The 22541-nt window shown below is 38.1% G+C and overlaps 1 protein-coding gene across 1 annotated transcript in view; it reads right to left on the bottom strand.

Annotated features, from left to right (window-relative positions):
* Positions 1-837: 837 nt before the first annotated feature.
* The window catches only part of PLXDC2 (plexin domain containing 2), a 430861-nt gene continuing 409157 nt past the window's right edge, over positions 838-22541 (bottom strand). Inside the window, exon 14 of the mRNA XM_004425310.3 lies at positions 838-10897. Within this exon, the coding sequence (XP_004425367.1) occupies positions 10781-10897 (117 nt within the window). The 3' untranslated portion in view covers positions 838-10780. The remainder of the gene's footprint in view (positions 10898-22541) is intronic.

The raw sequence follows: 22541 nt of genomic DNA on the forward strand, positions 1-22541 counted from the left end.
TCTTGTTAGGGAAAGTTGCAAGATTTGCATTAATAATTTTTCCCTGTTGGCATCTTAAAGACAATTCACACCATTTAAAATTGCAGTTCTGAACTTACTCCACGATATCAAAGTTTAATAAGTACAGTCCAAAAGATCTATCCACAGGTAAGATTTTAAAAAGCGTTATTAAGCTGCACATGCTACTGACTGGAATTCCTGGCACCTTCGGGCACTTGCTTCTGGGCCCTGGGTTCAGGCCTGTGTGTTGTTAAAGGATAGTCCAAGAGTGGTGGATGAGGGAACGGGGAGAGAATATTTGGAATTCAAAACATCTCACTTCAGACACGCTACATAAATCAGCTGAGGCACACATCCCACAGCCCCTGAGAAATAGCTACAATTATTTCCAGTTTGGGAAAAGTGATGGAATAATAGAGAACCTTCAGTAACTCATTTGGAAAGTCATTGGAGTTCATAAACCAAGACTAGTGACAGAGGCAAGAGCTGAACTGAACACCTTGGCTTATTTCTGGACTAGGATTTAAACTGGCAGCTAAAGTCTCACCTGTCTGATCTGGAAGGACTCTGCATTGGGCTCTGTGGGTTGTCGGCAGGGACCACATCTTCAGCCACTTACACACTATGACATTCTAGGTCTTTCATTTTCTACAGTTCACTCTAGTTGGCATCAGTCCCCACAGCAGGGCAGGTTTAGAAGCAAAAGGATTTTCTATCCTGTCATTAGCCTATGGCTCTGAACACTGCACACAGATTTTCTTTCACAACAGCTAAAACATTTTGAAAACTAACGGTGAAAAGGAAACAAAAATATGTTGAAAGACAAGGGTAAAAGTATTTAAGAAATTAAAACAAAATGATCATTTATTGTTTTTAATATGTAGTCAAATATGACAGCAGTATTACACAAATTGCTCCCTTCTCCCCTTTGTAAAATCCCAAATTTGTTGACTCCAACTGAAAGTGAAAAAACATGATTTAATTCCAAAAAGAACAATCAACAGAGAGAACACAGGCAACATTTGGTCACCACCAGCTTCCAGACCTTTCAAGATAAATTGTGTCACCAGAGCAGTCGATACACTGGCTTTCTTACAAAATTATTACTAGGAAAAAAAAAAGATTTCCCACATACTGTAAGGAGAACCAGAAGAATTGCAGAAAAACTTGGTTTAAGAAGGTGTGTGAAGAAAACTTTAATGAATTATTGCAATCATCATGATTCCCAGGTAAAAGATAGATGGCAAATTAATGGACTGTAAGGAAATACATTCAAACTTAGATAATTAATCTTACAGTGAAAATAATCAAGAAGCTTACAGAAGTACGTAGCATCTGAATGACTGAATTTCAACAGCGGATTTCAGTAAAGGTCACGCCTCTTCTGCTATCAGACACCGTTAGTGCAAATTCACATACAATCATTTTTACATTTGCAGGTTCAGGTACGTCAAGCATGAGGTCATCGTGAAGTATGTGTATGTTATTCTAACACGAAAGAACGCAGCCTCGGAATGTCTCATTGACATGGCAGAGGAAAAAGGAATGATGCCCGGAGGACTGGAGTAAATTCAAAACAATCTGTTTACCAAGCCCAGTGTTAAATGAAGTTTTGGAAAACCTCTGCGAAATTAACCTTCACCTGAAAGACCTGTCCTTGATGTGACGTGCAGGGCTTGGGAAAACTGAGAAAAGAACTGGCAATGTGCTGTGCTCACCCACAGTCTTTCCTTTTGCTTGGGGGTGACTGGGTTTAGAGGGTCAGACTCTCCCCAGTGTTCTCGTTCAGCAGCACCACAGTGAGCTTTGTGATTCGGACAAAGGGTACAATTATACCAACTTCGAAATGCATTCACAAATATTCTGTGTGCTGGTGCAACTGGTATAAAACACAGACAGCCCCCTGGGTGCCCAACTTCTCTTTTCACACTTGAACATTTCAAATGACTACAAGCAGAATTACCAGAAACAGTAGTAAATTCCTGGCATTGGAAGTTCCCATGATCCCAGCTGGCATGCAAAAAAGGCTGTTTCTTTTTTTCTCCTGAAAATAATGTACTTCCCAGGCACTGTCCAAATGCCGCAAATGCGGCAAATGAGAGATTTGTTTTGACCAACCCATGAAGAGACCTTCACCTTCTCAGCTAGGGCCCCAAGATCTACTTATAATATACACAGAATGTCTGTGTCTAACCAGATTTAATTCATGTCCCTAAAATGATTTTAACATTTCTTAGCAAGGAAAGCTCTGATTTCACTTAATGGTATTTTCAGAGTAGCCTGGTGGAGGACACTTAATTTGAGTTTTTATTTCCCTGCTAAAAATATGGCAATCTGAGTATATTTTTGTTCAAACCACCTTTAAAATGGTTGCTTAGACTTGACTGCAACGTCTAGACAATAGTACTTGAACTCGAGTCCCGAGATGGTCAAACTTCACAGAGATCCAGCTGTGGGTCTACAGTCGAAAAAGCCCTCTCTTATCCTTTGGTCAGGAAAATTATTTTCATTTTTATTGTATTTTATTGCCTGTATGTGATTGGCTGTCTCATGGTCTCTGGTATAAGGGAACCAGAGAAAGTGCCTTGTAAGTCAGAGGGAGATAAATGGAAAGTCTCTTTTTGGGTCATTACTTGACCATAGGTAACTCAATTCCCTAGAGCAAGGGTCTTGATGATTTTGGGATTGGTGCCATAGGAGAGGTACAGGGGGATGATGGCTGAGTTTTAGATTAATTGGGGACATCCTTGACTTTCTCTATGTCACTTATTTCCTAGCACCACTTGCAGGATCTGTGCCCCAGTGTCTGAATGTCTGAATGACCTACATTCCCGCTGATCCTCACTGAATATTTATTTGCACACTGCTCTGAAGAAGTTGAAAACTCTGCTTGAGAGCGTATTTTGATCTTTATTTTTTCCATGAATCATCCCCATCCACTCACTATGTTTATACCCCTTCCCACATAGCAAACTTCTAAAATTAGTTTCATGCTAGGTATCTATTCAATAGGCACAAAAGATTTACAGCTGCATGATCAGTAAGTGATAATGTCAGTCATGAATGTATACTTTTTGTAACGCTAGGGAAAAGAGCGACTGTTTTTAAAAATAAACACTCTAGTGGGAATGAGAGAAATCACTGAGCTTTTTCAATTGAAATCAAAATGAATATATCACTGTCTGCCAAGTTAAATTTTTTTGCTTTATTCCATTAGGAGAGGATTTTTCTTTTTTTTACTCATTCTCAAATGTTAATCAATGTTAGAAATTAGAAAAAGATGAGTACCAGCGTATGATTTGCATTAATTTTTTTCCAGCCTTTTATTCTGGATTTAAAGTAATAGAATCTTTCAGTGTCAACTGTGATCTGGAAATTCATTTACAACAAGTTTTGAGCATTTTATTTCTCTAGACATAATTTGGTCATTCATAATAAATGTATTATTGAGAAGCCAATGATGATGCATTCTATAAACTTTTATGGAGAATTGATTCAAGAAATTATATGATCTTACTGGAATGATTATCATCTTACTTCTTTGCAATAACCATTGTGAGAGCAGTGGGCACTGGATGGTTTAAAAGTTATGTCAGGCAATAATTAGGCAGATATGTTACAATTTAAGTTGAAATTAGAAGATCTACTTAATCAAAATATTAAGTAACATCATACCGTCTGATATGACAGTGGAAGAGTAGAAGATTATATATACACTTGAGGGTCTCCTAGGTTGGAGTGTTCTGAGTTCCATCATTGTCTTATGAGAGCTCAGAGTGTGCTTGTCAATATTCCATAGCCTTAGACTTCACAATCAAGGTTTTCAACTGTGTATCCATAGTAGCCACTTGTAGTAAATAATTACAAATGCTTTCAAATCTGGGTTGGTCTTCTAGGAAAAGGAATAAAGGGAGGCTTGATATATTCAGTTGGGGGGTTGTTGTCATTTCTACAAATATTCTTTTTTTTTTTTTAAGATTTTATTTATTTATTTTTTCCCCCCAAAGCCCCAGTAGATAGTTGTGTGTCATAGCTGCACATCCTTCTAGTTGCTGTATGTGGGACTCGGGCTCAGCACGGCCGGAGAAGCAGTGCCTCAGTGCGCGCCCGGGATCCGAACCCGGGCCGCCAGCAGCTGAGCACGCACTTAACCGCCAAGCCATGGGGCCATCCCTCTACAAATATTCTTAAGGGCTTGTCTTTGTATAATTTCACCAAGTTTTCCAATTGGTGCAGAATAGACACAAGTACAAACTGATCGGATTCAGTGTTAATCATAGGAAATCACCGACCCTACAGAAAACTGACATAAGGCACATCAAATTAGTAGGAACTTCGGCTTGACAGACTTAAATATTCCAACTCTGAAATTTCCAATTTTCAATTACTTGGGACAGTCAAATTTTTTTTCCCCAAAGAGTGATAATAAAAAATCAGTATCAGAAATCGCAAGTTCATTCAGATATGCTTAAAATTAGAAGTACCAATCTCAACTTCTCTGCACATTTTGAAGGTAAAGATGAAGGAATAAGATTTGCAGATGTATGAAATGACCAAAAGAAAACTCCTCAAAGCAAAGTCTGAGATACTGAAGCTGGGTGACCCCAAGTCCCCATCCTGAAGTGAAAACCACTGCAGTGGCTATGACAGCAGCAAAGCATAATTACCGAGCAGCCTTATCTCTGGCTATGAAAAAGTCAAGTCCCAAGTTTCCAGAGATAACCAATCTTCCGATCTTCCCTCAATAAATTTGTAAAACCAAGAGATGGAGAAATAGATAAGGATGATGTTGGGTGGTGGTGGAACTAGTGACTTTCACAGTCTCTTCTCATTCAAAGAGTTTGATTCCAAGTCTTATTGTAAATAGAAATGTGTCTATAATGAAGATTAAGTGACAAGAGAAAAAAAAACGTGTTTTTTTTTCTCCTGATACATTTTGCTCACTAGCTAATCCAGTAGTTTTCCCAATCCCACCCCAGGGGACATTTGGCAATGTCTGAAGACATCTTTCGTTGTCACAACTGGGGAATGTGTGTATGTGAGTTACTGGCATATACTCAATAGAAGCCTGGAAGTTGCCAAACATTCTACAACGCATGGGACCACTCCCTCCACCCCAACAAAGAATTATGGGGCCCAAAATGTTAATAGTGCCGAGGCTGAGAAAACTAGAGACAGTCTAATAAATGACAAACAACCACACACACGTAAAGTGCAAATGTCCCTTTGATATACTAGGACTTCTGGAATACTTTATGATTTTGTTAATTCAAAAAGCCACAACAGAAATATTGGTGCAAGAAAGTGAACTATTACATCTGGTCAGAAAGAATTCAAGTGACCTGGAAAGTCCTCCTGGGTCTGCGACAACTTTGGATGAGTAACTTTTCTTCTCATAAATAAAATTAACAGATCATTTGAAACAGAGCAAACAGCACAGACGTATCATATTTCAGAAACATTCTTCAGGCAGATACTTGATATTTTCCTGTCTACGTAGAAAAGAAAATCGGAATTGGAAATTTGAATAGAGTAATATCGATCCTACCTCCTTGCAAAGTTGTGTTTGAGGATTTCACCATATTACAGTTATCAGTGGACATGCCTGATCTCTCACTATTTGTAATTATCACTATAAACCACCAGAACTCACACAGGAACTTGTTCCAGTAGGTGCTTAACAAATATCTAAGTGAACTGAGTGGCTGAATGAACTAACAAACAAAGGGATGCCTCAAAGTGCTCTGTAAAATGTAAAGTGCTCACAAACACGACGTAATATGAGTATATAATAGATGACGCCACAGACCTCATAATATTTGCTCAAAAAATCTTTTTTAGGGCAAAAATGTTCACATAGTTTAAAAAGCAAATAAAAGTTGTGATTATATATGTTGTAAGAAAATATGCTATGAAGATTATTGGTTTTCAGGTACATTTGGGAAGAAATGAAACAAAAGGAGAACAACTTTAAATGGCATTGCTAATTTAGATGGCCACGGGGGAAGGGACGTGCAAAACCAAAGAAAAACTCTGGAATAGCTAGAACTTGAAATCACTGGTTGTTATAAAAATGGCACCATTCTTACGACAGCAAAATGATAGAGGAAGCGTGGTCCAATGTTCTATATTATAGGACAGAGCAGATAGTCAACGCAGCAAATAAAGTTTGCCTTTAGATGGAGTGTGGCTTCTAAGCTGCCTGGTTGGCCTTTAGTGCTGATGAAGGGGTCTAGGCCAGGAGAACCGGAACAAAAATAACGAGTCAGGAGTTTTAAGTACAAGACCTAGTTCTGATACTGGGAAAATTACCGTCTCTCTCTGGGCCTCAGTTTTCTGATCTGTGAAATGAGAAGGTTGGATTAGATGCCTCCCATGATTCTGGCGCGTGGATGCTGATGTTCGTGGGGCGTGGTGGGGTGCAGCAGGAAAGAAAAAGCATGAGCAATCTTTTGGAATTAGTAGGGCAAGTCATAATAAAACATCTGAAAAATGCCTGAAGAAATACAAAGCAAAATAACATTTCACAGGAGGGAGAACCCTCATATCCCATAAGCACAGGATCTATTTTTAAGAATTCAAATATTAATTTCTTATCATGGAATAGAAATGTCTTGAACCAAGGCATGGATTCTAACAAAATTTTTTCCCAAATGGACAGTAGACACCAGGGGCGTTACCAAATTTATAGTCCTTCAGAATGAGGAAACAAGAATTTTTTGCCAAAAACTAATAAATTATACTAACCTGAGAATATATATTATCTGCATATTAGCATAATTGAAATTAATTTCTTTTTCTATAGTCTGCATTTACAAATTTTTACATTTAAAATTGTTTCACATATTTATAGTTTAATGTGACAGCCCCTTATATTCATGTTACCGGGGATAAAATAAATATTTGAAATTATTTGTGCTTGAGGTATTTCCTTCTAAAGAGAAGACTGCTGGTCAGCACCTGGGCTTCCCTTTGCTGTGAAGAGTAAACTGGGAAATTAGAAGACACCAGAGAGGCTAAATGACTCCACCGGAAAGAACTGAGCCAGCTGAAGCATGCACACAGGGCACGCTGGAGTGGGAGAGGAGAGACAGCTCAGAGAGATGTCGTATAGAGGAAATATTAAGAGAAAATATTAAGATGGAAAAAAGGAACTTAATCAATTTTCTATGTATTTTGAATGTATTCTCCTCTGACATTGTCTCAAGAAATGTATCGATTTGATTGTCTTTGAATGCTTTCTGGATTGATGGACTTTTCTCCCTCTGAATGCAAATTTATGCTGGTACTGGACCAACAGATGTGCTTTATATGGGTTACATGGACATAAAGTTTTAAAAGTCTGTCCATCTGTACATTTAGTCAGTCTCCATAATAATAATCTTGCAAGGAAGACAGGACAAAAATATTTTTATTTCCCCAAATTGCAAATTGAGACTCCTGGAGGTTAAAGTGATTTTCCCAAAATAAAATAGTGAAGCCTCAATGCTGGGTCAGCTGGTATTCTTTCATTACTCCATGCTGCCTCTCTGAGATCAAAAATGCTTAGAATATGCCCAAGAACTAGCAAATCTTCTCTTTTTCCTCCTCCTCCTTTTTCTTCAAGGAGAAGGAATTAGAAGGAAAGACTGCTTCTACAGGACTGTGTAACGGAATTTTCTGTGATGATGGGAATGTTGTGTGTTGTCCAATCTGGTAGCCATATGCCACATGTGGCTATTGAGCACTTGAAATGTGGCTAGTGTCACTGAAGAACTGGATTTTTATTTAATTTTAATTAACTAAATTCAAATAACCACATTTGGTTAGTGGATATAATATTGGACAGCATAGTTCTAGAAGCTTCATGTGAGAGATTAGCAAATGCCCTAGGTATCTCCAACTAAAATAATAATTGGGGGTAAATTGTATGTTATCATTTATCTTTAGTTTTCTATTTGTTAGTATATCTTGAAGTCCAAACCCTTCATAAAAAAACCCAACATTTTGGTCAGTGCTATCTGATTGGCTTAAGATATTTTTCTTGACTTTTAATACCTTTATCTAATCACTGAATATTATTTTTACAAATAATTAAGGTGAAATAACTAACTTCCTCTGTAGCACCACCTACCTGATTTCTCCAGAAGTTTGTATGTGTTCCTTTGCTGTTCTTAATTTTTAAAATTTTTGTTATTCTGTCTCTACTATGTTATAGTATATTAATTAACATACAGATGCTTCCTTTCTAATACACACCACATGTAAAATCCAAAGCATCAGCGTCCATTCGGAATTTCCAGAAACTGTGTGTTTGCTCTTCCTTTGTAGTAAATGGGCACCAAAAACAAACCAGAAGTATAAAATAGAATGAAAGTTTCTTTAAAAAAGGGATTCAGCCACCCTTTCCCCTTACCACTAAAAGACTCATATACAACAGAAACTTCTCACCACTTTTAACTCCTAGTTCTGTGAGGAGGTTTTCCCACACGCCAGCAGCAGTTTTACTTCCCAAAAGTTTTCCCTCTTCCTTGGTGCTTTCGTTCACTGAAGAATTCAGAGAGTTTTATGTTTTTCTACAGAGTTGTCAATATTTTTGAATCAAAAATGGAAAACGGAAGGGTATAAAGATAACATTACTACTTCAAAGAATTGTGTAAGGAGTTGGATATATATGCAGGATTTATACAACTGTCAAGCAACTGCTATTGGAAGCCACACCTGCCACAAAAGCTAGTGAAAGAAGCGTCATCTTATCCTAAAAGGAATCGTCTGTGTGCTCCTTATGTCTTTGTAGAATACCAGTTGCACCAGTTACATTGGCAAGTCATTTGCTTATTGCTATCTGATCAAACCTACTCCATGAGAAATAAGTTGGCATATTTCATATAAACTGAAGGTAACTACAGCAGAGAGATTGTCATCACATTCTTCAATCACCTTGCTTGTCAATTTTTTTTGCAATTATTAACTAAGTAGGTTAAATTGCCACCCTCATCGGGTACTAAAAAATGTAAAGCAAAATACATATGATGGAAAATGGCACTAGTTTACATCAGACAATTGTGACGATAAATATGATACTCGGTTAGTGGACTGATGTCATTCAATGTAGACACCGTGTACAGATGCTAAGCTGTTAGTAAAGTGCTGCGTAAGAGACGTCTCTGCTTCTTTATACCCGAATCTGCAAATGTTGGACACTGTATCCTACAAGAACCAACAGCTTCTTGGCACAGGATGTAAGTTTCATGGGTCAAGTTGTTGATGAAATTGTACTCACAGTACCCACATTTAAACTTTGGGAGCTCAGTATATAAATTAACCACTTTCCTCTTCAAGGGATGCTTTTCTTTTTTTCATTCAGGGGGAAATTTGGAAATTTGGATTGTGATTATAGGGCAAATGACAGATCCATCTAAGGAGTTTTTGCATCTGCTTCATTTAGCCAGGGAGGGAAGGGGTTGATAGGAATGAAACAGTGGCTCAAATTGGCAGGAAAATGATCGGCACTGCAATTAATTGAACCACTTTTGCTAAGTGACATAAAAATATTCTAATATTAAGGATTATTTTACAACTCTATGGAAGTATGCAGTAATGCATCTTGCATTCTTGTCTTGATGACAAAATGCACTCTTAGAGTCACAAGAGCCTGCCTTGTGTTAGTTATAAACAAAAATATATTTATATATATATTTATGTAACTACTATGTGCTTTAAAGAAAATTACTGTATGATTCAGCAGGGTTCTTTCAATCTTTTTCTCGCCAGAGATATGCTGACTTGAATGGCTTCTTAGGAATCGACAATAAAATGGGCGTATAGTACTGAAATGGCAAAAAGTAACAAAAAAAACAAAAACCCTATGTTTAGAATCCCTTAACATTTTTGCTTCAAAAACCATCAAGGAACTCTTTGTATTGTTTCCTTTTGTTTCCTTCAGCCAAGAGCAACTGTGGCTTCATAGGACTTCACAGTTGGGAAATGGAGGCAACTCTTCGTAAAACAAATCAGATGTTTTGTTCTTAGGCAGGAGAACGGAAAACCTCATCTGCCACTGCCTCTTTCCTAATCTTTAGCTAAAAGTTTGGAAATTCTGTCACAGCTCAGAGAAAGGGCATTGATTAATAAGGAAGAGGGAGGCATAGTCTGTGAGCCTCCTGTACAGATAAAAGATTCACCCTATAAAGTAATGAACTCGTTGGAACAGGTGGAGCTGGACCAGAAAAACAAAATCCTTTTGCCGCACATCTGGTGAAAAGATAGAAAATCGCTTATTCTGTGTTTGCTTTTGCTCCTGCATGAGCTATTTTTCTCAGCCATCTTGAAACATTCATCATTGCTCTTTTGAGTGAAAGCGTTCAGGCTTTGGAACACAGTTATCTTTGAGACATCAGAGAAGCAAATTTGAACCAAAGTGTAGATCCCTCGTGAACTAAAGCTTTCTTATTTTTTTTCTCGATCCCTTCGCAACCCTGCACCTAAACCAATAGCATTGTAATCTTGTCACACTTCTGATAAGTCCACAGGAGATGTTCTGAGTGAACTAGCGATGTCATTCCACTGGGGAATTCTATGTTCAGTGGTCAATGATATCTTGTATAAGTTTTAGTTTTTCTTATACCCTTCCTGGGCTGGGCTTGTCCAGAAATCTTGTCTCCTTCAGGCTACAGCAGCTTAGGGCTCCTTTGCGTGCGTGTGTGTGTGTGTGTGTGTGTTTGTTTGTCTTAAAGGTATAGGCAAAATTTTAGTCTTAACACCTGTAAGCCAGCACTGGTGCTGTTCTGTCCTAGAAATTTTAGCACTGCTCTGATACAATAAAACCTTCTTTCTCTCCCACTGGTTCAACTTCAGCATAGGCAGGATGGCCAGAACCTCTTCGAAACTTCATCGCAGGCCATCTGCTTGGGCGTCTCTAAAAGAGAAAATGAAAAAATAATGATCACCAGGGTGATGATCACATAACAAGAAAAATATATTTGCCAAATATTTTAGATTAACTTCTGAATTAAATTTAGTAACACATGAAATTATCTCATTACTGCCATGGTTGAAATTATATACCCACAAAGTCCAGTGTTTCCATCTCCATTATGGTACGATCAGCACCTCTCAGGTGACAGTCCATACCTGTCCCATAAGATTGAGAGCTTCTTAAAGGCAAGGTTTATGACTTATGCATATTTATGTCTAAAAGATTCTATAAGTGCCCAAATATAACTAGGCAAAAATGAGCCTATATCTTCTTTTTTTTTTTTTTGTGAGGAAGATCGGCCCTGAGCTAACATCTGCTAATCATCCTCTTTTTGCTGAGGAAGACTGGCCCTGGGCTAACATCCATGCCCATCTTTCTCCACTTTATATGGGACGCCGCCACAGCATGGCTTGACAAGCAGTGCGTTGGTGCGTGCCTGGGATCCGAACCGGTGAACCCTGGGCCGCCGCAGCGAAGCGCGCCCACCTAACCACTTGCGCCACCAGGCTGGCCCCAAAGTCTTCTTAATATATAGCCACTGATACTTTCTCTTCTCTAGAAGTCAATAATGATATCACTTCATTATATTTATTAATTCACTCAAAAACATAAGCCCATAAAATTATGCACAGTTCTTAGAAGTGTATTTCAAATTAGGTGCTAGACTTCCTAGTAAATAAACTAAAAGAAAAATCACTTAATATCTTAAGAAATTATTTCTTAAATCTAAGATTTCCCATATGTGACTTTTCGGGCTTAAAAATTAACAGATGTCATGCTCTGAAAACTGAATACAACATCACAGGGCGTGGACAGTCTTGAGCTTATGAACTCAATAAATGCACACGTAGACACATTTTTTTTTGCACACGTCCTAAAATACAGGTTATTTGTATTCACAAAAGGAGCACATTTCTCCCCAGCACTCCGTCCATCAAACAAACCTGTGATTTACAAATAGAAGTGCTGAAATGAATAATTAAGTTACAGTAGCAGAAGACAGTAAAATGCATTTCATGGCCAGCCACAATGATACTAGAAACTATTACTCCAGTTATCAGACTGCCTGCAATTTTGGAGTAAATAAGACAAGAAATATTAAAGGAAGTTTATTTCTATCCAAAGAATTTTATTGAGAAAAATGTTAAATATCAGTGTAGATATACCAGCTCTTGGCAGCTTTCTAGATCTGCCAATTACATTTCCCTATCAATGATTAATGGCTGTAGAAGAGTTTTCACAACAGATAGGAATGAGTATTAGCTCTACTTTCTGGAAAAATACCAATCAAGGTAATTGCATTCTGCCTATTAATAATATCATGTGCTGTCTATATAACATTATGTGGTCAGAATGCTTTATATTTATTAGCTGATTAAGTCCCATGAGGTAAGTGTAATGGAACCATCCTTATTTTCCAAAAGAAGAAGTTAAAACTAAGAGAGGGCTAAATAGCAAAATAGTGTGCCTTTGTTGGAAGTAAAAATCATCATCAATGAAATATAGTAAGCATCTCTAGGGAGATGGACACTGTAACTCATGGTCACTCCTGTTTGTGGGAAAACGCCAATATGCCACTGTGCTCGTTATTTATAACCTCCACTCTGGTTTCAGTGATTTCACACCTGGGCTTCTGAAGCCACAACTGCCCTAGTCCTTCTCTGAGTCAAGAAGAACCACTAAGTCTTTGCTCCGAATCTCCACCTTTCCAAGGCCCACGTGGCCTATGGGTCTGGCTGGCAAGTATAGCCCTGGGAACTGGCACTAATTTACAACTCAGCATGTAAAGGTATTGTGCTATAAAGTGACTCTTCACTAAAAAGTAATGCAGATCATGAGAATGTTGATGATGATGCTTGTGAAAGTTATATTTTATTAAGCTCTTAATTGTATTTCATACTTTGTACTAAGTGATTTACGTACATGATCTCATTTAATACACACAACTCAATCATTTACATTTTGCACAGACACTTAAAGCTACAAACTGGCAGAGCCAAGATTTAAAATGAGGTCTATCTACCTCCAAAGTTAACTCTCCCTAATATAGAAATTAGTTCTTAAAAATCAATGGTTTGTGTATAACTCATCCGAAATTTGTGAACATGGTTTTATTTTTATTTCAGTCTTAAAAATGTAACATTACCAGCAAATTCAGTATTCTGTTAAGAAAGCAGAAATACTAAGTTAATAATTCTCTTAGGTGAAAAGATTGCAGGATTATTGATAATGTTTATCATGTACTTTGCAAGCTTATCACAGAGGTTCTCAAAATCGAGAGTACATAAATGTTGGACAGTGAAGCTTCCTCTGTTAACACAATACTAACTTATTTTCTGAATTACACAGCCTTAAAGAAAATTTCTCTTGATATTTTTACTACTCGTTGTAGGAAAAAAATATAGAAGCACCCCAACAACATTTAAAATTACTAGAGATCTCATCACTCACACATAATTTGGTTCAATTATCAGTGTACATCACTTACATGCATTTCTAGGAGCATTAAATCATTGCACATACTGTTTTATGAACTCCTTTTGTTCCACTTAAGTACACACTGAAAAAAATTCGTGAACTATCCCTCTACAAAGTTATTTTAAATGTCTGTAGAGTATACTACTTATAACTAAATCATGACTTATATAGTCAATTTGTTTTTGAGGTTTTTTCCAATGTTTTTGACAATATAAATAGTGTCATGATGAGTATCTTTCCTGCTAACCTGATGGGAATATCTCTGATTAGTTCCTTTTATAAATTCTCAGAAGTGGAATTACTGGGTCAAAAAGAATGCACAAATTATTCACTAAACACCTAAAATGTCTAGAACAGTGGTAGATGCTGTGTTGAAGGACATATGACCAAAGAAAGGTATACAACATGGTTTCTGGTTCATACGGGAGATAAAAACCACTTCAGAAGAAAGGGATTTTCAGTGTAGGTTGGAAAGGTGAGGAAAATACATCGACGTAAGATTTGATATAGGTTTCAAATAAACATTCTAAACATGAACAAAATAGAATAGGTATAATCCAACTATAAAATTATTCAAGAAAACTATTTTGTTTGTGCAAAACAAAAAAATTTATACTTACTCCTATAGTTTTTGACTAGGTTAAAAGAAAAAACATTTTCCATAATAATACCTGAAAATTTATAATGAAATCTAACAAATACCATGTAACTGGGGTTTTAAAAATTTCATCCAATTTTACATTCTTTTATAATTCGTTGATGTCTCAATCTTACCCCTAAAAATGTTGAACAAAGAGTAATAACTTTATCAATATTCTGCTTTCTTTCTAGAATACTTTCTCATATCGTGAATCAATTATGTGATCTTAAATACATCACCTGGTTTCTCTGGGCCTTTGTTTCCTCATTTGTAAAATGATAGCTAAGGGTTTGTCCTCTAAAATTGTAGAATCTTTGTACTTGCTTGCCTGAAACAACTGACGCTGACATTGGGGAAAAAATAATGATTTAAAAAACTCCTCCGTATTGTGGTTCTTCTGATCATTGTCCCTCCTGACTTTCTCCACTAACTTTTAGGATTCCTAAGTTTAAGGGAAATCTATACAAATTAGTCCTAACTGAAATTGCTTTTCTATGCAGTTGCTCAAAGATTTCCTTATAAATGAAAATAATAAGGCAGTTCTATGACTGTAACAGAATAATTGAATACTTAGTTCTCATAGGAAAATCTTTAATGTTGGTGCTCTAATATGAGGCATCTATCCAGAGGACAAAGGGGCCTAGAAACCTGGTCATCATGTCTGGCTCTGCCATGAAGTGTGATGGGTCACAGCCCAGTATTTACACTTCTTCCTCGAGGCTCAGATATTTTCAAATCTGTGTTGGTTTTAGAATGACTAATTCAAATTGTTACAGAAACTGATAGGGGCCACAGGGTCACTTGCTAACAGAGCAGAATGGATGCTGAAAATTGAAAAATTCAAACCAGACAGTAGTGTTAATCCACTGCAGAGATTCAGGCAGAGATGCCTTAAAATATTACTGAGCGTGATGCGTGGGTGATCTTTAATTTCATTTCTGGGAATTATTTATGTGATTAATCACATTCAGAAGTAAACGTTCACACGGATATGTCGGCACTGGGGGCGCCTTGCAAGCAGGTATTCTCCCTAATTACTCCTTCGGTACTATTAATTGAACAGTCATCCAGATCTGTCTCAATGGTCTGTGGCAAGATAATTAGCTGAAATATCCACAAACAAACCTGCAGGGCACCCTCAGTTAGCAGTGTACACACACTGCAGCTGGAGACCTCTCTTCAAGCTCAGAGAGCAGAGCAGATAGTGCTTTTTGCGGATTAAATGAACCCTTGAAGGAAGGTACGAGGCATGAGTACGAGAGAAAAGGGGCTGATTTTGAAACTCAAGGCCTAGCTAGAAGACACCGGTGGTGCTTGATGGCACTTGACAAGCAGTTGTTCCGAAATTTCTGGTGTTTGGTGCTGCTTTCTTCAGTGCACAGTGGGGAAGTGGAAAGAGTCTGGGATCACGAGGCTTGGACAGCATCGCGGTCCCGTCACTTCCCAGCACAGGACTCAGGCAAAGTCACATGTTTTCTTTGTTACTCACTTTCCCCCTTTGGGAAATGAAATGAACTGGATTATTGTTTTTCAAGCTTCTTTTCTTTTCTTTTCTAATTAAAAAAAATTTTAAGCCACAAACACTTTGTTCCAATGAGATGTTACCTGGAAGCTGGAACAGGATCACAAAGAGTAGGTTTTCCTTCATTGTGATGGAGGGACCCATGTGTACCCACTCTGAGCCCTGAGGGAGCCTATGGATCCTATATCTTCTCAGCGCATGTGTTTGGCAACTATAGAACTAAATCTGCGTTTCTCAAACTTGACTGTGCATACAAATCACACAGGATCTCGTTAAGATACAGAGTCTGATTCAGTAGGTCGGGGAGGCCTGGGACTCTGCATTTCTAACAAGGGCCTGGGTGATGTTGAGGCTGCTGGTCCACACAACACACTTTGAATAGCGAAGGTGATGATTCTCTAAGGTCTCTTCAAACAGGAGCATTCTTTAAAAGTGAGAGGAAGAAAAAACACTCAACTTTGACCTTCCTTGTGTCTCCAGCAGACCTTTGTGGGAACTTAACACATGTCCAGCAGAGTCAACCTTTCCAAATTTAGCTTTGATAAAGGTTGACTGTTCAGTGGAATAGAGTTTTTCTCTTTTTCATACTTCTAAATACAAATTATTCTCTATTCTCCTTATTTTGTGTTGAATTTTTTTTTAATTTTATATTTATTTATTTTTTCCCCCAAAGCCCCAGTGGATAGTTGTATGTCATAGCTGTACATCCTTCTAGTTGCTGTATGTGGGACATGGCCTCAGCATGGCCGGAGAAGCGGTGCGTCGATGTGCGCCCGGGATCCGAACCTGGGCCACCAGCAGCGGAGCGCGCGCACTTAACCGCTAAGCCACGGGGCCGGCCCTGTGTTGAATATTATTTCAGTCTTAACAGTTATAAGTCTGGGTTGCCAGATTTAGCAAATAAAATACACAGGTCACTAGTTAAACTTGAATTTCAGGTAAATGACAAATAATTTTTTAAAACTCTACTTCATGGGCCATACTTATACTAAAAAATTACTCATTTTTTATTTGAAATTCAAATTTACCTGAGTGTCCTATATTTTATTTGGCAACCCTACCTATAGGGGAACACTACGGCTTTGGGCCCTGGCCAGACAAACTTGCAATCTAATTACAGTAAACTACTCCTGTTTGTGGCTGTGCCTCTTTGCTTCATGAATTGTAGGGCACTTTTTACTTAAAAAGAGTAACTCAAATTGATTTGTCTGTCTTCTGGGCTGGCCAAGAAATTCAGGCAATAACTCTTGTATGAAGCAAAGCCTGGGTGTTCTTTCACGCATTCTCTGCTCATCCGATTTTGGTTGTTCTTCCTCCTGTGTTAGTTGTCCCACTCTCCTGCAGTTGCCTCTTCTCCAATCTATACTTACTACTTGCCATTGGTATGTTACCTTCCTTCTAGAACTGTCGTATGGGCGATCCCCAAGAGTTAGTTAATATAACATAGTTGGTATGCGTCCAAGATGAAAATTGTCCCAAAGCATGTAGAGAACAGCTATGTACTGAGATTAACAAAACCATCATATTATTCATATGATTTTCTGAAAACTAAAGTATTCTTAAAATAAAACTGAAGTGATTCTCCACTGGCTGCTAAATGAGTACAAACTCTTTAATATGGGAAGAAATATCTTTTACATTTCATTTCAATACATTTCAAACACTTAATGTCCATTATTTTCTTTCACAGCCCAGTGGTTCTCAGACTGACTAGAAATAAAATCACCTGAGGAGATTTAAAAAAAAAGTACTGATGTTGAGGCCTCCCTCAGTCCACTGACCAGAATCTCTGGCTGGGGTCCAGGTGAGTGTATTTTTTAAAAGTTTTTCAGGTCAGTCAGATGTCCAGTGAGGGCCGAGAACCACTGCCAAACCATACTTCTCTCAGTTCTATCTCCATCCCATAGCTTCCCACTCTGTTAGCTTTTGCCTGTCATATTCCCCTAACCTGGGAGGCCACTTACTTCATCGTATTGACTTATACAAATACTATCCATTTCACATTATTTCTAAGAAAGCTTTCCAGATTCCCACCTATAGATTAGAAGTCACTTTTCACTTTCCTGTGCTGTCTCAGACATTTCTTTATATTTATCTATATTTCTCGGTGCATTTTATTTATTTATTTATTTTCTTTTTGTGAGGAAGATCCGCCCTAAGCTAACATCCATGCCAATCCTCCTCTTTTTTGCTGAGGAAGACCAGCCCTGAGGTAACATCCATTGCCAATCCTCCTCCTTTTTTCCCTTTTTGTCCCCAAAGCCCCAGTAGATAGTTGTATGTCATAGTTGCACATCCTGCTAGTTGCTGTATGTGGGACGCCACCTCAGCATGGCTGGACAAGCGGTGTGTCAGTGCGCGCCAGCAGCGGAGCACGTGCACTTAACCGCTAAGCCACAGGGCTGGCCCCATCTCGGTGCATTTTAGCACACAGCGTGGTTGCTTATGTGGTTGCATACATATAGTGTACGTATATGTCCCACTCTATGTATTTGTCCTTGGGGTCAAGTGGCATATCCTGTTCAACTCTGAAACAGCCACAGCAGTGGTGTACCGAAGATATCTGACATCTGGAGTAGATCCTTTTTGTAACATCTGCCTCCTCTATAAGACAACATTATTTTTAGTAATAATCATGAAAGGAAATGAATAATGATAACGGCCAGAAAAGAAATGCAGACAGTGAAAATCTTCCTGCTTTAAACTTCATAGATGTAACCATGCCAGTAAGAAACATTGCAAATAAAAAATAAATATTCCTGTACAAAAAGGGAAAATAGAATGAATTAATGTAATTTTGAAAAAAGGGGAAAAAAACACATGAAGGAATATTGCCAAATAAGTGAACACCACAAGGTTCAGAGAATGATTTGCACTTGGCAATAACAGAATTAAAGTAATTCAAGTTCTGTTTCTTTGTCTTTACAACCACAATGCTACCATTCTTTGTTTTGAATGTACTGTTTTAACATAGATATATGTAGTATTATCTGGTGACCCGCTGAGCCTGCACAAGTGCAAAGCACTCCAGACTCTTATGAACTTAGTCTCTAAAAGAATGCACGCAGCTGAGTCTGCTGTCAGGGGCCAAGCGTGTAACTGGGAGCTCTTTGAATTAACCTCCAGGTAGAAGGCAATGTTTACAAAAGGATAAGTAATAAAACTGTGCAAAGTTGATGTTTACATATATATTACGTTAGTAAAACTCAACAGAAACTGAATCCACTCTTTAGAATTTAGATCAGCAAAAGTTTTTAACACAATTTAGAATTTCTGGTACATAGTGATAATGAAAAGTTAAACTTAATCTAGTCAGTGTTATTATACTTTTACCATTTTCTACAAACAACATGTGCCCTTATTACCTGCACCTGGGCAGACTGCTCCCAATGCCCTGCCCTTGGTCCCCCACTGATCTACCATGTCTAGCAAAGTGCTATGCACAAGGAAACTCAAAGGGTTTGTGTTGACCTCATAGATCTTATTCTATAGTGTACGCCCCACAAGGGGCACAGCATACAGATTCTTGAGTGACAAGCTGTCTTCTTGTCTTTCTTTTTTCCTCTTTTGACTTCAGCCCATTATTGGCTACTTTGTTTCCCACAATGAGAATGATTGGAGATACTAACTATCAATGCATTCGTGTGGGGATAACTGCATTCAGTCAGCCGATAAAGTTACTATTTAAGAACCTATATGTAAAACACAGTACTGAACTTAAGGCGTTTATAGTGTGTTTAGGGAAAATAAGATATTTGCATGCAGACACCTGATCAGGAGCTAACCAATAATACAAGCTAAAAACGCACAGACAAGAGATGTGATTGCTCAGTATAAAATCAAGTATCCACTAACAGTTTTTGACAATAAATGCCATGAGTTTCGAGGAAAGAGACTTCCATTTGGGTGTGAGTCATGAGAGATGATTTCATAGACAGACTGAATATAAAGACAAAGGACAGAATGAAACTCCCCATCATTCCTCCTCACAGGAGTTATTCCAGGTCTTTAGAAAACATCAGCCACTGGTTTTGTGTGCTTTATTGTTTTCCCTCCTCTACTTTATCCCCTCCAGCAACTTGAATGACTTCAACATGCTCTTCTTCAAGATTCTTGCTGGATCATTTTGAAGATATGTACTTCCATCTGTTCTATATTGCTCATTCTACCTCATCTCAAAACAGCCATCTCCATGGCCTGGCCACGTGATGGCACTGCACAGCCTCTAAATCCTTTAGATTCTGGAGCATTGCCTCTCATTAATCTCTACAGTTCATCTAGGCTTCACTTAACTTCCAGCCAGTCTGAATTCCATGGTGGGCCACTTCAATCAACTTACTCTCTGTTTCCTTGTCTATCTGACAATAAATCCCGGATAAGTTTTCCCATCCTCATCATCAATCCTCATCTTCTATATTTCCTATTCCAGACCCTAAGCAGTCCCAATCACTGCAGAAACAGTCACATATTCAGGTTAACCCAGCACCAAAGAATCACTCTTTCAGTTGGGAAGTCAGTGATGCATTCACTTCACTGCATATAACTTCTTGTCCAATCCTTAGGATACACCCAAATTCATCCAGTCCCATGCTGCCTTCCCTCAATCTTGAATTTCATCACCCATTCTTACTGAGAAGATTAAGCCATTAAGATGCTAATCCTTTCCCCTCTCTCTTCATTGATGCCTTTATATCTACTCATCCTTTCTTCTTATCTGAAATAAAAAGATATTCTTCTTCTGTTGCGTAGTCAATTGCTTCTCCTACTCAATCCTGTCTCTGCTATGAAGTTACTTCATTCCTCCCTCCTTCCCAAGCACCTTAAAACACTCCTTTCATTCTTTACCTTATGCCTGCACTCAACATAAAAAAAAACCCTTTATTTGACTTTTCTTTGTATCTTCAGTAGTAAATCTCTCTTGAACATCTGACGGAATCTGTTGCCTTCACATTACAAAACCATTTTTTACCCCCTTCAATCCGGTGCCTGCTCCCTCCCTTGGACCTGCATTCCCCCAGGTTACAAATGATCTCACTGTCAAGTTAGGACCTTTTTTCTCTTATTCTGGGACGTCTCTAGAGCACTTTACACTGCTGCCTATCCTTCACCCTTGACCATCTCCCTCTTGCTGGCTTCCTATGATGGCATATTCTCTTGCATCTTTGTTTTTTTCCATCTTAAACTTGTCTCTGTTCCTGGTTTATAAACACTAAATGTTAACATGTTCTAAGGTTTAGTCACAAGTGCTCTAATCTCTCTCTTCCCCATAGTGTTCTTTATTCTCTCGGGTTTCAATCTCCACTATTGTAACTTCCATTATTTTCTAACCCGACTGCTTTCCCATAATCCACTCCCTTTCTTCAGTTGCTTTTTTTGGAGAGGTCCAATTGAGATTCGACCATCAGCTCAAACCCCTTGCAGGACACTTGGTTCTGTCCAAAATGCCTGTAAGACATTTGGTCCACATCAAAAGGTCCTTGATATTTGGTCCTGTCCAAAACGACCATCAGACATTTGGTCCATAAGACATTTGGTCTACACCAAAATGTCCTTGACATTTGGTCTTGCCCAAAACATCCATCAGACATTTGGTCCCTAAGACATCTGGTCTACACCACAAGGTCCTTGACATTTGGTCCTATCCAAAACATCCATCAGACATTTGGTTTACACCAAAAGATCCTTGATATCTGGTCATATTTGGTCTTATCCAAAATGTCTGTGGAGACATTGGGTCCATGCCAAAATGTCTTTGATATTTAGTCCTGTCCAAAACTATTTGGCATGGATGAAATGTGTTCATGGACATTTTGGAAGGACCAAATGTCAAGGATCTTTTAGCGTGGACCAAATGTCTTATGAACCAAATGTCTTATGGATATTTTGGACAAGACCAAATATAGAGGACCTTTTGATGTGGACCAAATGTTTTAAGGCTGTTTTGAACAGGACCAAATGTCCACTAACTGCTCAAACAAAACCTACTTAAAATCCATACCCTCACTTTTCTTCTTAAACTAACTTTGCTTTCTGATGTGGTTAATTCTGTCACTATGAAAATTGATTTCCAAGTTGCTCAGACTTTGTACTTCGGAGTTATCTTTGCTTCTTTCTTCTTCATTCACATATGCAATGCAAAGAATCAGGACACCCTCCCCACTTTTACCACTAATTAGCTGTAGGAGTTTTGGAAATTGTTTAATTTCTTGGAATCTCAGTTATCTGTAAAACAGTGATAAAATAATGCCTACATTTACGGACCTCAACGGGCAGCAGTAAGAATCAAAGATAATTAATTGAAAGCACTTTTAGACACAAAGCTTTAAGCAAACAAAAACAGCTAAATTCTATCTTCTGCCTTCATGTGGCTCGTGAACTAGCCCCATTCCATTCTTTCTATCAATATCCTAATTCAGCTCTCAGCTATCACGTCACACGTGGACTACTGATACAGCCTTCTAACTCTCCTCTGAGGGTTCTTTCACTCTTCTTCCAGCTTTCTCCAGCCTCCTTCCCCACCACCACTGTCAACTTCTACTTTTTTATTACATCATTGATTCTCACTGCCTATAGAATTAAGCCCAGATTTCATAGTTAGTTCTTCAAAGCCCATCACATTTAACCTCATCTACATTAAAGCCATTCCCAGTATTTGTCCATAGATATCAATATATAGTTGAATAAGTTGATTCATCTTGCCTTTCTTGATTTAATGCTTTTGTAAAATTATAATATACCTCTTTTCCATGTAAAATGTCATCTCCTCTTCCTCTTTGCTTAGGCACAGCATAGCACTCTTTCAAGATTCTGCTCAAACACTACCTCTCTCATGAAATTCCCCAATTAATCTCTCTCTCTTTCCTAAGAATTTTACAGTACCTGACTACACCATTTATTCAGCATTGATAATATCTTTGATGCTCATTTTATTATTATTGAATTCA

The sequence above is a fragment of the Ceratotherium simum genome, chromosome 32, assembly GCF_057802395.1.
Source record: "Ceratotherium simum simum isolate JZ-2026a chromosome 32, ASM5780239v1, whole genome shotgun sequence".
In the NCBI taxonomy this organism is placed as follows: domain Eukaryota; kingdom Metazoa; phylum Chordata; class Mammalia; order Perissodactyla; family Rhinocerotidae; genus Ceratotherium; species Ceratotherium simum.